Source organism: Musa acuminata, chromosome BXJ1-11 (genome assembly GCF_036884655.1).
Source record: "Musa acuminata AAA Group cultivar baxijiao chromosome BXJ1-11, Cavendish_Baxijiao_AAA, whole genome shotgun sequence".
NCBI classification, from domain to species: domain Eukaryota; kingdom Viridiplantae; phylum Streptophyta; class Magnoliopsida; order Zingiberales; family Musaceae; genus Musa; species Musa acuminata.
In genome coordinates, this window is record NC_088337.1 from 8,931,286 (window position 1) to 8,945,845 (window position 14,560).

General features: G+C 40.1%; 3 protein-coding genes across 4 annotated transcripts; 2 read left to right on the forward strand and 1 right to left on the reverse strand.

Moving 5' to 3' along the window:
* The first annotated feature begins 4,990 nt into the window (after window positions 1-4,990).
* LOC135597152 (ACT domain-containing protein ACR6-like) lies at window positions 4,991-8,214 on the forward strand. Of its 2 annotated transcripts, none has more exons than XM_065089708.1 (7): window positions 4,991-5,207; window positions 6,031-6,076; window positions 6,187-6,301; window positions 6,405-6,472; window positions 6,703-7,305; window positions 7,391-7,495; window positions 7,576-8,214. In XM_065089708.1, exons 1-7 carry the CDS (start codon window positions 5,134-5,136, stop codon window positions 7,903-7,905), a joined length of 1,341 nt encoding a protein of 446 aa, XP_064945780.1. In that variant the 5' UTR covers window positions 4,991-5,133; the 3' UTR covers window positions 7,906-8,214. The 2 variants fall into 2 exon arrangements, with proteins under 2 accessions (XP_064945780.1, XP_064945781.1); XM_065089709.1 differs by having other exon boundaries at window positions 4,994-5,207; window positions 6,703-7,299.
* A 2,362-nt stretch (window positions 8,215-10,576) lies between these two features.
* LOC135597153 (omega-hydroxypalmitate O-feruloyl transferase-like) lies at window positions 10,577-12,394 on the forward strand. The gene is made up of 3 exons (XM_065089710.1): window positions 10,577-10,742; window positions 10,815-11,252; window positions 11,378-12,394. Exons 1-3 carry the CDS (start codon window positions 10,740-10,742, stop codon window positions 12,233-12,235), a joined length of 1,299 nt encoding a protein of 432 aa, XP_064945782.1. The 5' UTR covers window positions 10,577-10,739; the 3' UTR covers window positions 12,236-12,394.
* Window positions 12,395-13,009: 615 nt separating this feature from the next.
* Window positions 13,010-13,459, reverse strand: LOC103971172 (protein SMALL AUXIN UP-REGULATED RNA 51-like). The gene has a single exon (XM_009385131.3). It carries the CDS (start codon window positions 13,457-13,459, stop codon window positions 13,010-13,012), a length of 450 nt encoding a protein of 149 aa, XP_009383406.2.
* Window positions 13,460-14,560: the final 1,101 nt, after the last annotated feature.

The window sequence follows — 14,560 nt, forward strand, 5'->3', positions numbered from 1 at the left end:
TTCAAATGCTCAGCAATAGAAGCACCCTCTCTATATTTTAGGTTCACAAGTTTTCTGATCAAAAAGGCTTTATTGCTAGCTGTTTTTCTTTCATAGTGACTTTCTAACTTTTTCTAAAGAGAATATGTAGAAATTTCATTAGAAACATAGTGAAAGACACTATCATCAAGCCACTGTCGAATAAACCCAATTGTTTTTCGATCTAACCTCTTCCACTCATCATATGTCATAGTTGTGGGTTTTGCACTATCCCCCTACAAAGGTTCATACAAATCTTTGCAATACAAAAGATCTTTCATTCTTGGTTTTCATATCATCCAATTGTTTCCATTTAAACTAATCATGCGAGAAACATTACTGGCCTTCATATTCAAATACAAAAATTAAATCACCAAAACCCTTGCTCTGATACCAATTGATGGGGATATAAAGCGGAATAACCTTTGTATATGAACAAATACTAGTAGGCCATGATATGCAGCGGAATTAAATGAAATTACAATCAAATAGAATACCAAGATATACGTGAAAAATCCCTCCAATGTGAAGGGTAAAAACCACGGGACAAACTAGAGATAATCAACTATGAGAATAATGAATATACAAATCTCAATCTCTTGCCCTAAACCCTAGCAACAATCACAAGAGAATAATTGGGATACAAGGATCACGTCACTGTCCACGATATCTAAAGCCTCCCCAAGTAATCACAGCAAGAGTCTACTGTAGATTTGATCTAACCTGAGATGAGAACACTGCTAGATGATTGAGAACAGTCTCTCTGCGTTGTCCTTGTTTTCTTCCCTTTCTTTCTCTTATTTTTCTGTCTTTTTCTTCTCCTCTTTGCTACTATGAAGATTACCATGTTGCTGTCCTTTTCTGCCCAAAAACGTAGCTACCTTCTTGTCAAAACGTAGCCAGCACCCCACCTTATATTAATCTAGAGTTAGATTAAGAAGGAGTGTGGACTTAGGACTGATAAAACTTACACGGGCTGAATATGGGCTGTAGCCCTACAACTCACACACATGATCTTCATATTGTGATTAATGGCCAATTCATATGCACACATCAATGGAGAAACCAGTATAAAATTCCTTTCACTCTTTTTTATTTCTTTTTTTTCCCTACTCTTGCCTCATATTAAATTTCTAACATTGTTTTCATTGGAAAGGTTTTCAAGAACTACCAAGGCACTTAATGCGATTGCCTCAGTTTCTAAACAGTGATGTTCCTCATTCCTTATAGTGAGCATCAAGTGCAGTTTGTCTAAAGCTTTTAATATGTATATCCTACCTGTTCTACCTTTTATCACCATGTACATGAGATGAAAACTGCAGCCACACAAGAAGAAGCACTTTGCATTGTCTAGATCAGAGTATACAAACAACCTCAGTTGATTTAATGGACGGCACTAAAAAAGATAATCTCCTAAACATGAATAATTCCAGTTTTTGAAGTGCAACAAACACTCAAAAGCATGAACTTTGTGCTGGTTTTATGCTCTTGCCAATCCCTTCTTGTTATGTCAATTAGGGTTTGGGCAACTGTTTCTCAGATGTAATTGCAAAGGTCTTGATTTTATTCATTTCAACTATGTGGCGATCAGACTAGTTGATAGATTTTAGCTCTTTGTTCTTTAGGGTTTGAGCTCTTTGATATTCAATTTCAAACATATATATATATATATATATATATATATATATATATATATATATATATATATATATACTGTTTTCTAATCATATCATCGGTTGCTTGATTCCAAACATCTTTGTCTAAATTTTCACCTATCAGAAAGCATAGAATTATATTTTCTATCATACTGAATAGTTAATCAAGGACATGGATACCAAATCCGTGATCAAATAATTAGAATTCATTAAAAAGTCCTCATCAATCAGAAGACCCTTACCTTCTTACACTTTCCTCCAAATTGCAGATGATATGACTTGAAGAACAATAGTCTAAGAACATGTGGTTGAGAACATAAAATTCCCTCTGAGTCATCTCAAGGGGCACAAAAATGAATCATGAACAACTCGTGGGAGCATCAGATTCATGACCATAGATTAGAAAGTTAAAGAAGCACAGGTGCTTGGTGATCCTCATGCACTAATCATGTCCAGCACTAAGGAAATACCCCCCCCAACCACCCGACGCAGCACACCAACTTCTAAAGCTCCAATCCAACTTACAATGTGGAACTCCTACTTCACAATAAATGTAGTTTAAGTTTGGCTAACCCAGTCTACCAAAACCTGCACTACATATTAAATGGCAGCCCATTTGTCCCCTCACATGAAGCCTCCTTTCTCTCCAAGACGAACACTTGAGGAGGTTCGTTCACAGCAAAAGGCTCTATTCCGCTTGTGCAATGACACCTGGCCAATGGCTTGATCTACTTACCTTCCCAACTTAAGATTGCAAGTGTGCATCATCAGATCCTGGATCCAGGTGTACGAGGTTAACTATTCCCTCCATGGGTACTTCTAGGAAGGAAATAGTTGGGGGACCTCAATGTGGCGTTTCATTCATCAAACAACACAAAGTATTTACCATGTTACCTTGGGCTCTCTCTCTCTCTCTCTCTCTCTCTCTCTCTCTGAGAATACACTCCATGGAGAAAATTCAAGACTTCTGATTTCCTCCCTCCAAGAAAAGAACTCGGGAATTTTGTCTTTGTCTATCATTTTCTTCTTATTTTTTATTTTCTTTCATACATTTTGTTTTTTGTTTTTTTTCTTTTTGGATTGCATTATTTCTCTGTCTTATTTTATTTTTATATGTGATTTTACATATTATTTTTAATTTAAATATTTTTTTCCTTTCCAAGGTTGGAATCATAATGCAACAAATTTGACCATCGTTTTTATTCTTCTTCTTTTTCTTTTTTGCTGGGTTATAGTATTACTCCAGCCAGCTGAAGATTCCATACTTGATTAAAGCAAGATGGAATTGGGCCAGGGCTTCTGTTGGACTCTCATTGTCTCAAGGTGGAGAGACTCAAGAGAGCACCAAATATGATGCATGAAGAACGAAGACATTGTACAAAGTCAGTCACACTTTATTAGCACAATCCGATTCAATCGATTCATTAACATATTGATTAACCATATTAAGATGAAAATATATTATCGATTCATCAAATCATCAATCAGTTCATGAGCAGGACAAGTGCTGGCAGGATGTGGAAAGCGCAGTGCAGAGGACAACTGTTGCATGCAGATAAGTTAGGGGAGACGATCGCAACATTAATTGCCACACAAATAAGTTGAAAGTGTGAATGATGCAGATGAGGGACGGACGCTAATGCATGGCAATGATGTAGAGTCTTCAAGCTCTGGTGTCCATCATCATCATGCCTTAGGAAACCTCAAATCGTAAATGTGACCGATCGATGAGGTACTTGAATTTGAATCGATCTCAAACCATTGCCAAAGATCATTTTGAATCATCTTAATTTATCTTTTAAATCCGACATAAGAAAGATTAAATCGGAGCGTTACAGTGATTCTGAATTTTAATATTTTGTCAAAGATCAATATAATCATGAGATTAGCTCAACGAAGACTACACATAATTATATATTTATAGTCTTATCTATCAAATGTCGCGGAAGGACTTATCCATGGGGAAAATCTACGTGGCCCATATTGGATGACATGGTAAGTATGTTCTTATGTTACTCATGTAAATGTCGCAGCTGGATATATAGTAGTAGTATGTGGAGGTCCTGTGGCCGAACTTTAATAGTGTGTGTGTACTAACTATGGTGTATGCTTTTAGATTTGTGTCATTGTCTCCCCTATTCCAACCTTATCTTTGTCCCAAGGTAAGGTAAATTGCATGAGAGAAGGCAGCCTCGTTAGAATCCATTTCCTTGTTCCCATAGAATACGAATCAAGTGGTCCATCTCCATGATGCCTCTCCAAAATCCTCAACCTGGAACAATATTTTGCAAGACTAGGCAGGCTTCTTAGGCTCCACAATTATATTTCTTTTTTACATGGCCAAATAGTTCCCACCGAGACAAACGAATCTGGTTTCTTTTCAGATAATTTTTCCGAGAATATATATATATATATATATATATATATATATATATATATATATATATGGATGATTTAAAAAATATAGGTTTTTTTTTCTGAGAGTAATTTTTATTCTTAAATTTTTCTAATATATTTTGTCTAATATATGAGATATTTTAATTACTCATATTTTTTTGTCTTTTTTTCTATGAACCTATCCATAGGATTAATCGATTCAGTTACAATATTTTTATACTGTGTTACAGTATTTTTAATAATATTAAAAATATATTGTAATACAGTTAAAAAATATTATGTTATAATAGTTATGTTATAACTGGATCGATTCATCACTGATTCAAAGAGAAAAAAAAATTGATTGATTGTAAAATCAGAACTATTTCAAGTATTGAGAAAAAAATTGTTAAAAATTTCTGAAAATAAAATATATTTTTCACAAGAATTCACCTCGTATAAATATAAATATCATATATATATATATATATATATATACATCAAAATCACTGATTACCCTCATTGGGCCGGGCCGATTGAGGCGCGTGAACTGGTCGGGTCACCGGACGCGGGAACGCTACCCCATGTTTTACCCGCGCGCCGCCACTTGCGAACGCTGATCGGTATCCTCACCCGACCTTTTGATTTCCCCTAAAACTCGAACTATTGACCAGTGGAATGGGACAAATATCACCGCCCCGCACTCGTGCAGCCATCAGCCACTCAACCAGTGGCAAATAGCCACGTCAGAAGATTGTCCTCCCTTGTGAAATGACCGAAATTTCCTCCTATTAAGCTCAGATAACTTTTTGATTATAAGCATATTTTGGGGGTTTCTACGTAATTTGATATGGAGTAAATATAAATATTAGAATAGATAGGGAAAGATGTATAAAGCCTCGAACACTTTCAGTGGAATCTACCTGACTCCATATAAATATAGTCTTCTCTTATTTACTCTCCCAGTTAAGTTCTCAGATTCTCTTGTCCACATATATGTAAGGAGAAGAGAAGCTCTCTTTTCTCTTCAATTTGGACCTGTTTGCTTCTTTTGGTTCCAAGGAGAAGCCTGGCTTTGGGGAAGATGGGGAGTTATCCAGAGGAGGAGGTGGATGATGATGAGTTTGCGAAGCTCATTAGGAGGATGAACCCCCCAAGGTGATATGAGTTTGATTACCCCCTTTGTTTCTCTCTTTTTTTTTTTTTCCTTTTGCTTTGGTTTTACTTGCCATAGTTGTTTGATTTGGGGGCTTGTCGTGGGGGTACGTGGGTTATTTCAAGGATCGAATTGGAGTTTGCTTTGAGAAGGGATGAACAGATGTGATCATTTCTCTTCTGATTCAGTGGGTTGCTTTGAGTTTTGATTCCGGGGCTATGGAGTGGAATGGTTTGGAGTTTGTCTTCAATTAGGACCGGAAACTTTATACCTCTCCCCTGTGTTTCTGTTCTCTTCTTCCTTCTATGAACGTACACGAATGTTTTATTTGTTTCCATCCTTTCTTAGGTGTGCTCGATGTTTGAATGGATTGGTTTCCTTGGGTTTTGTTGTCAGCTAGCCTTTGCAACTACAGCTCTCTTTTTCTCTATACTTCAATTTTCTGATTTAGTTATCACTTCATTTTAGCATGCGTTGTTTGAATCTATTGGCTTCTTTCAAGAATCTGCTTGTCGTCTAGATATGTTGCAATAGATTGAATTACTTGGTGTAAATTGTTTGAGTAATCCACTTTTACCTTTGCTCGAGTTCTTACTGTTTCTTGGGTATTCTGTTCTTCGAAACATATTGTGATTGGAAGGAATCCCTCTTCTGAGGCTTTTGCCTCCATCATTTTAAGCATGGAACCTTCAAAACTACATGTACCTTATTGTTGTTTGTGTCTATTCTTTTGCCTTGCTTACCTTTCTTTGAAACTTTTAACCACATGAGGAATCACTTTTCCTTCGAAAGCTCATCTGTGACATCTTTGGTTCTGGAATGCAGGGTTGTGATAGATAATGACTCTCATCACGATGCCACAGTTATTAGAGTAAGTCTGACCATTCTTGAGAGATTGAAGCTTAATCACTATCTGTGGTGATAGATATTATTGTTTGTGCAGTAGTATCTCTTAAATACTGTGTTTGTTCATTGTTTTAGGTGGATAGTGTTAACAAGCATGGGATTCTACTCGAAGTAGTTCAAGTCCTTACTGACCTGGACCTTGTCATCAGCAAGGCCTACATCTCTTCTGATGGGAGTTGGTTCATGGATGGTATGCACTCCAAATTTCAATCAGATCAAAGTAACTTGAAAGGAATCATATTTAGTTCTTGTTCATATTTCTGTGCTGAATTTTTCGTACCCGGTGTTTTCAGTGTTTAACGTGACCGACCTAGATGGAAATAAAGTGTGGAACAAAGAGATTATTTCCTATATAACAAAGGTACTTGTCATTAGTCCTTATTCTAGTTGTTAACATGTCATTTCCATTATTTTTAGTGGAACTGAGTTCTCTCTGAATGGAGGGCTTCCTTTTATTCTTCTGAACGTTTATCTGTATCAATTTGAATCATCTAAGCTTTTGAGTTTCAGATAGGATGTTGTCACAAGTACAGATTACATTCATGGCATCAAATGTATTTATTTTATGATGGTTTGTTTACATTTGTGCAGTCCTTGGAATCAGATGCTTGCTTCTTTCCCAAACTACGGAGTTCAGTAGGTATAACACCTTCAAAAGAGCAAACATTGATCGAAGTAACAGGTTCCGACCGGCCTGGCTTACTGTCTGAAATATGTGCTGTGCTTGCAACCCAGTTGTGTCATGTGGACAAAGCAGAGCTATGGACACACAACACCAGAGTTGCAGCTGTGCTTCATGTTACAGACGAGTCCACCGGGGGTGCAATAGAGGACCCCGAAAGGCTCTCCGCAATCAAGAAGCTCCTATGCAATGTACTTAAAGGTTATAATGATTCGAGGACAGGTAAGATGACCGTATCGATGGGGCTTACCCACGTTGATAGGAGGTTGCATCAATTGATGTTTGATGATAGGGACTACGAGAGGGTTGGCATGAAAGCAGAGGTAAATGATAAATCTGCACCCCAAGTGACTGTGACGGATTGTTTGGAGAAGGATTATACTGTGGTCATTTTGAGGTCTAAGGACCGGCCTAAGCTTCTTTTTGATACTATCTGTACACTCACAGACATGCAGTATGTTGTGTTTCATGGAACCGTCAGCTCAGGGAAGGAAGGAGCTTATCAAGTAAATGTCAATCTAAATTACCATCACTACTGGTTTTTATGAAATCTACATTGTATGCCACTCTTGATCTTTCACTATTGTTAATCTTCAGGAATACTATATAAGACATGTCGATGGCCTTCCCATAAGCTCAGAAGGCGAGCGACAGCGTCTGATCCAGTGCCTTGAGGCAGCTATAGAGAGAAGAGCCTCAGAAGTAATATTTAGTCTCAAAAACTGTGATGGTTGTTCATTCTATTGCATTTGGTTACTTACATTGTCTTTGGTCATGCACAGGGTCTGGAATTGGAACTGAGGACAGAGGATAGATTCGGTTTTCTCTCAGAAATCACTAGAATATTCCGAGAAAATGGCTTAACCATCAGGAGAGCAGAGATTTCAACCGAGGAAGGCAAAGTAGTAGACACCTTCTATCTTTCTGAGATGTCAGGCAACCCTATAGATGCCAAGACAATCGATTCGATACGCAGACAGATCGGGCAGACAGTCCTAAGGGTGAAGCAGAACCCTCTACTCCCATCAAAGCCGCCCGACGTGGGCAGCACCGTCAGTCTCATCTTCGGTAATCTCTTCAGGGCCTCATTTCAAAACCTTCGATCGACCTGATCCTCTACTCATGAACTCTGATTCCTACTCATGGAAGAAGATAAGCATCCAATGGTGATAATACCAAAAGGTTAGCCTGATACATTGAGAATAATGATGCAGCAGCCCCACTAGTTTCAGTTCCCCTCTTGTGCACACGATGGATCAGGATTAGAATTATATTGAAACTGATAAAAAGATGCCGTGGTAGTCCTAAATTGTAGAATCGCTCAGCTGTAAATACACATTATTTGAGCTGTAGACAGATGTACATAAATTACATGCTTTTACTTCCTGATGATTCTAAGAAGTCCAAATTTTCACTTTAAATGGACATGATTATTATGGCTCTGTTCTATCGATAAAAATTGCTAGAATTTTAACTTGGTGGTTTAGTTATTGTCTTTATATCAGAATTTAATATAGTAAAATAACATTTTCCAATAACCTTTTTGAAGCATGATAAAATGGAACTTTTTCCTCCATTATTTCTGCCCATGGCTTCTGCAGAAGGGTAGACTTTGTTCCTCTCTCAGTTCCTTCCATCCATGCTAGCTAGCTTTTTGGTTCCAAAATTACAAGCATCTCCAAACACATCAAAAATAGATGCTGAAAGATTTATTTTCTTACGTCGAAGGTTCAAATCTAAGCTCAAAAGAGCCTTACACTGGATAAAACAAAAAACATAATTCCAGCCGAGTTCTCTTTCTTTTTCTTCTGTGAATGAGAAGTACGGGATTTTGAAGTACTCTTTCTAAAGAACTCAAAGATCGCCATAATTGACTCCTCCCACAGCTTCCAGTCGGCTCATCTCGGCCCTACTCCCCACCAACCGAAGCTTCGTCACCTCACACCATAGCCACCCTTCACTGACGAGAATAAACCTGGCATGGTGCTTGATGGAACGCGTTCATCGAGGTTGAAGTCAGAAGTTGACGAGTCAATGGTCACGTCGAAGTATCGTTTAACCATCTAAAGCAGCAAGAGTCTTCAACGAGTAGACCATCTGTTGTAGAAGAGTCTGGCGCAGAGCAGGAAGCGATAACAGTTCCATGAATCTATAATGATATATTTATCATCTGAAGCATGAAGCGACCAAAGAGGTGCTTAACATAACTCAGAGAGAACTCTTTAGTCGATGAATGTTTCTTTCCCCTGTCTTGACAGTAGATGGATCTCAGACTCTTTACACGACCTCAACATACTAGCCTGTATGCCTTCGTGGGCAACAGTATCCTCTTATCCATCATCAAACATCGTTTCATCGAGAGAAGTATTTATGTACAACTAAGTGGATGTTACTCGATTCCAATTCATAAAGTGTCTATATCTTATATCGTGTGCAGCACAACTCCTATTGAACTGAACAAAATCGATCGGGCTTTACTTTTACTAAAGTCGAATTAATTTGGCTCAATTATCACTGAATTGGACTCGATTGACTCTGAACCGGTCCAATTTAGCTCAATTGTCACGGAAACCGACTGAATTGGACTCAATTGTCGCTGAACCGGACTCTAGTTACCCCTGAGCCGACAACATCTGGGCTCAATTCCGGTTGAACCGCAGAAGAGAAGTCTGGACCGGCATGATTGGGCTCGGCTTGAATTGGACAAACCATTAGACCACGCTGAGCCGGACGCGCCAGGACGCATCACGCTCTGTCCCATGAGCCGCCGCTGGTCCAGGTTCCAACGGATCAGATCGAGCGAAACACGAACTGGGTCAAGACACCGGTCCGGCTAATTGGATCCGCTCGGCTGGACCCGACTCTCTGTGGCCCGAGTCTGAACTGGGCCAGCGCCCACACCGGTCCGAGTGCATACAAGGCTGGACCAAACCGGCCCGCCACTTTTTTTATTTTTTATTCTTTTCAAATTGTATATTTAATTCAAATAATTAAAAAAATCTATACAAAAATTTGACATCAAGAAACTTAAAATAATTAATAGAAATTCACACATCATCTTGCACATAATTTAATGGGCTCTTTGAACTATAAAGACCAAACAATTTGATAAGATCAACAGTGTTTAAATCCAATTAAATAGTGTTATATTCTTATCCAACCAACAAAAATATATTCTTTCTAAAATGTATGTCATACATAATTTAGCTAGCTTGATCTTCCACTAATCAAGTTCAAAGCCTGTTAAAGGCAGAAATCGGAAAAGGATCAGAGATTACCAATCACCTAGTTCTTGTCCAAACTCCGGGTGACGTGGTTCGAGGCCCTGATTCAGAATACCACCTTCAGCCATCTCATGTACCGGTGCAGAGCCCTCTTCGCTGGCAATAAATGCTTGTCAGAATCGAGGACATGTTACTTGAGTGCATTCGATTATTTAAATCGACCAAATCTTATCAAAATTAGGTCAAGCATACTCGATCAGGTCAACCGAGTTAGGTGAATTAGATCGTGAGTAGATCGTGTCATACTCGACTGGATTCTCAGAGTCTCAAGATCTCGTCAGGCATATGAACTCCATAGAGACACGATAATAACAGGAGTGAAGATATCATAACGTTATTAGGAGGCCAACTTCACCAACCCATGAGCAAGAAAAAGAGATGCAGCAAATGTCTTATGTTTTGTTGCAAGCTAGTAGCCAACCCCAACCATATGAGCCCATAGTGTGTGATAGATTTGGCTCAAAAGATGCCGACACAGACTGTCTTTCCTTAGATTAGGTTTTGAGCTCAAAACTTGCTTCAACAACATATCCTTTCATTCTTTTTAGCTGACCAATTCTGTTAGAGATTGGCTGGATCATCTTCCCTGCTCCCTATATAAACTGGGGGGCCATTTGCTTTCTGGTTTCTCAGACTTACCAGCGGTTTCCTCAGACATCAAAATGGTGAGATTCTATCTGGTTTTCTTCGAGATTTAGATAGAGTTTTGACATGCAGGTTGTGTGTTTGGTGTGCAGATTGCAGATCTCAGGGAGAAGTTTGAGCTTACTGTGAGGCAAGGGGAACCGACGCTTGTTCCTCCGGCAGAAGAGACAGAGAAGGGGTTCTACTTCCTCACCAACCTCGACCAGAACATTGCAGTCATAGTTCAGACCATATACTGCTTCAAGTCGGAGGAGAAGGGGAATGAGATGGCGGCAGAAGTGATCAAGGAGGCGCTGGCGCAGGTCCTCGTTCGCTACTACCCGCTCGCCGGCCGACTGACGATCAGCAACGAGGGGAAGCTCATCGTGGATTGCACCAGGGAAGGCGCGGTGTTCGTCGAGGCTGAAGCAGACTGCAAGATGGAAGATGTTGGGGACATCACAAAGCCTGATCCCGACACGCTTGGGAAGCTTGTTTATAGCGTCCCTGGTGCTAAGAACATACTGGAGATGCCTCTACTGGTAGCTCAGGTCTGAGACTTGCTCTGTTACGCTCCGGCTTAAGACTGATGTCTTACATTCTCATTTCTCTCTCTCTCTCTCTCTCTCTCTCTCTCTCTCTCTCTCTCTCTCTCTCTCTCTCTCTCTCTCTGCAGGTTACTAAGTTCAGTTGCGGGGGATTCATCCTTGGGCTAGCCATGAACCACTGTATGTTCGACGGGCTTGGTGCAATGGAGTTTGTGAACTCATGGGGGGAAACGGCACGAGGCCTACCGATATCGGTGCCGCCGTTCATCGACCGCAGTGTTCTGAGATCACGTGATCCTCCTGTCATCAACTTTCCCCACCGTGAATTCTCTGAGATCGAAGACGTCTCTGATGCCACAACCTTGTACCAAGAAGAAATGCTGTACCGATCCTTCTGCTTCGACACCGAGAAGCTGGAGCGCGTCAAGAAAAAGGCCATGGCGGACGGGACGCTCGACGGGTGCACCACGTTCGAAGCTCTCTCCGGGCTCGTCTGGCGAGCCCGGACGGAGGCGTTGAAGCTGCAGCCCGGGCAGAAGACGAAGCTCCTCTTCGCCGTCGACGGCAGGTCCCGATTCGACCCCCCGCTGCCGAAGGGCTACTTCGGCAATGGCATCGTCCTCACCAATTCGCTGTGCACAGCAGGAGAGCTCCTGGGCCGCCCACTGTCCTTTGCTGTTGGACTGGTCCAGGACGCAGTGAGGATGGTCACCGACGAGTACATGCGGTCGGCGATGGATTACTTCGAGGCGACAAGGGCTCGGCCTTCTCTGACTGCTACTCTTCTGATCACGACTTGGTCGAGGCTGTCCTTCCACATCACGGACTTCGGGTGGGGGGAGCCAGTTCAATCTGGGCCTGTGACTCTACCTGAGAAAGAGGTGATCTTGTTCCTATCCCATGGGAAGGAGAGTAAGAGCATTAATGTGCTTCTTGGGCTCCCAAGCTCAGCAATGGCAAGTTTCCAAAAGCTGATGGACATATAATATGGGGAAGATGAGCCTTTCCTTCAGTTTGAAGTCGCAGTTTGAGATTGATATTACTTGATTATACATTACATATCTGTATGATGGATTTGTTGTTGTAAGAACATGAAATAATGAGATAGGTTATAAATCGTTATTATGTTTGTTGAATCTGCAGCACTTGTTTCAGTCTTTCTCGTATTTATGACTCTCTCATGCATGATTGACAGCAAATAAATCAATTCGGGTTGAAGAAGACCAAGTAGCCGGAGAACTTTGAATTCCATTAGATTGACCAAGCAAGTAACTGGCTTTACTCGAGTCTTATGGGACTTTATATCCGTCGACAAAAGATCTACTTATAACTTCATACAACCCTAAGGTGTGGAACCCAAACTCAATATCGTATCAATAATAATAATAATAATAATAATATCTTATATAAGTATAATAAAATATAAAGATAGACTTTATAAGTTTTTAATAATTACGTAATAAAGTTTGTAATGATAATAAATCTTAGATAGGTACCGATATCACATGGATACTTATGGGTCGATGACTTTTGTATACTAATTATAACAACACCGGATCCAAAGGAACTTATACATACTTTTCGATCTCAAAAATCAAATAATCTATCCTAAAGGCAAAAAAAAAATTTATTTAGAGAGAGAAAAACTACTACTAAATCATTTTGTTAACGTCACAAACAAAGGATTACCTTCACCAGAAGATAAAGCACGGTATATGATACATGGAGATGATGAACCTTAGAAAAGAGCCTGAGAGTGCTTAGAGATGGTCGGAGACGATGAGCCTTGGAGGGCTGAGAAGACGATACCCGGTGCTGTAGCATTTGGCGAAGCTGCACGTGGGCGGGGCCATCATCTCCTGGTCCATCTCGCACAAGATCTTGTTGAACACGTCGACGTCGCATGGGAGCTGCAACGGGCCAGGGCTGGTGAAGCCGTACACCATCTCGGCCTCATCGAGGAGCATCCTGAAAAGAGGGTGGTTGACGCACTCCATCCTCACCACGAACCGCTCTTTGGTAGGCCCGACGTACACCGTGAAGCAGCCCTCAGGCGCCCGTTGCCTCCCGGTGGACTTGGAGCTGTCCCATGGCTTGCTCTTGGGCGTGGCCGCCGCAGCTGAGCTTCTCCGGTGCCCGAGGGAACGACATCGCTCGAATACCTTGACGATTATGCTCTTCTTCCCCTTCCTACTCCCTAGCCTTTCCATTTCAAAGCTTCTATCAGAACAAGCATCAAATTACCTGTTCATCTCTTTCAAGACAATCAAAGAACTACTTGTTATGCTTCAAAAGCCAAGCCATTTGCACCGCGAAGATGTAAATCATGTATCTCTTGGGAACTCAGAAGCGAGTATTTAGGGTCATTGCAAGGAGGAGAAAGAAAGAACTGCACTGCACTAGATGTATGCTTTCCTCTCTCTCTCTCTCTCTATCTCTCGTAGAGCTACACCATATCCACCCTCCTCATATACGCATGCCAAAGGCTTTGGGTCCGAAACATGGTTCCTTTTCAATGTGTAGTGGACTACGAAGTTTTCATGCCCTTATTAAATACTTGTCATAATGGCATGTAAAATATTAAAACGCAGGACACATCATATTAATTCATTTGTTAGCTTTTGAGGTGTCTTCGTGCAAAGCTTAATCGAATGTCTCTCGAGAAATAAAAAAGAGAAAATGTTAATAACGATTCCCTGCCAAGCCTTTAGAATAAAATGGAACTCCTTGATCCGAACAAAATAAACATAAACTAACAATGATGAGTCGCCTCTTAGTGCCTTGACTTAATTCAGGTCAGAGAAGTGTTTTAGAATTCTAATTTTCTTACTCCAAGTTTAATTCTCTGACCAAATAAGGATCAATATTTCTGCGTGTAATGGAGTAGGTTTTCTGCTTAGTAGGTTACGTTTCATTAAACGCAATTATTGTCATATGACAGCACGTAAGGAACATTATTTATTTATTAATTTATAAATCGAAAAGAGATCTGTTTACCAAACATTAGTCAATAAAAGCAGTTCAATTGCTTAGATGAGACTAGGTGATGATGAAGTGGACCTGTACACTAGTGATTCTTACATACAAATATGACCTATATTTTGGTTTCTACTATGTTTCTTAAACCCCAAATTATATATCAAATTTGATTTTATCATATTTTGTACATTAAATCAATCATTACTAAAACTTTGAAGTGTCCAAATAAATCTACATTAAGTGGCTAGTGGTTTACTTTTGTATATTTAGAGAAATTTATTTAGCTAAATTAGGTTCAGGCATCAGATAGCCTACATGACCATTAAACCAAA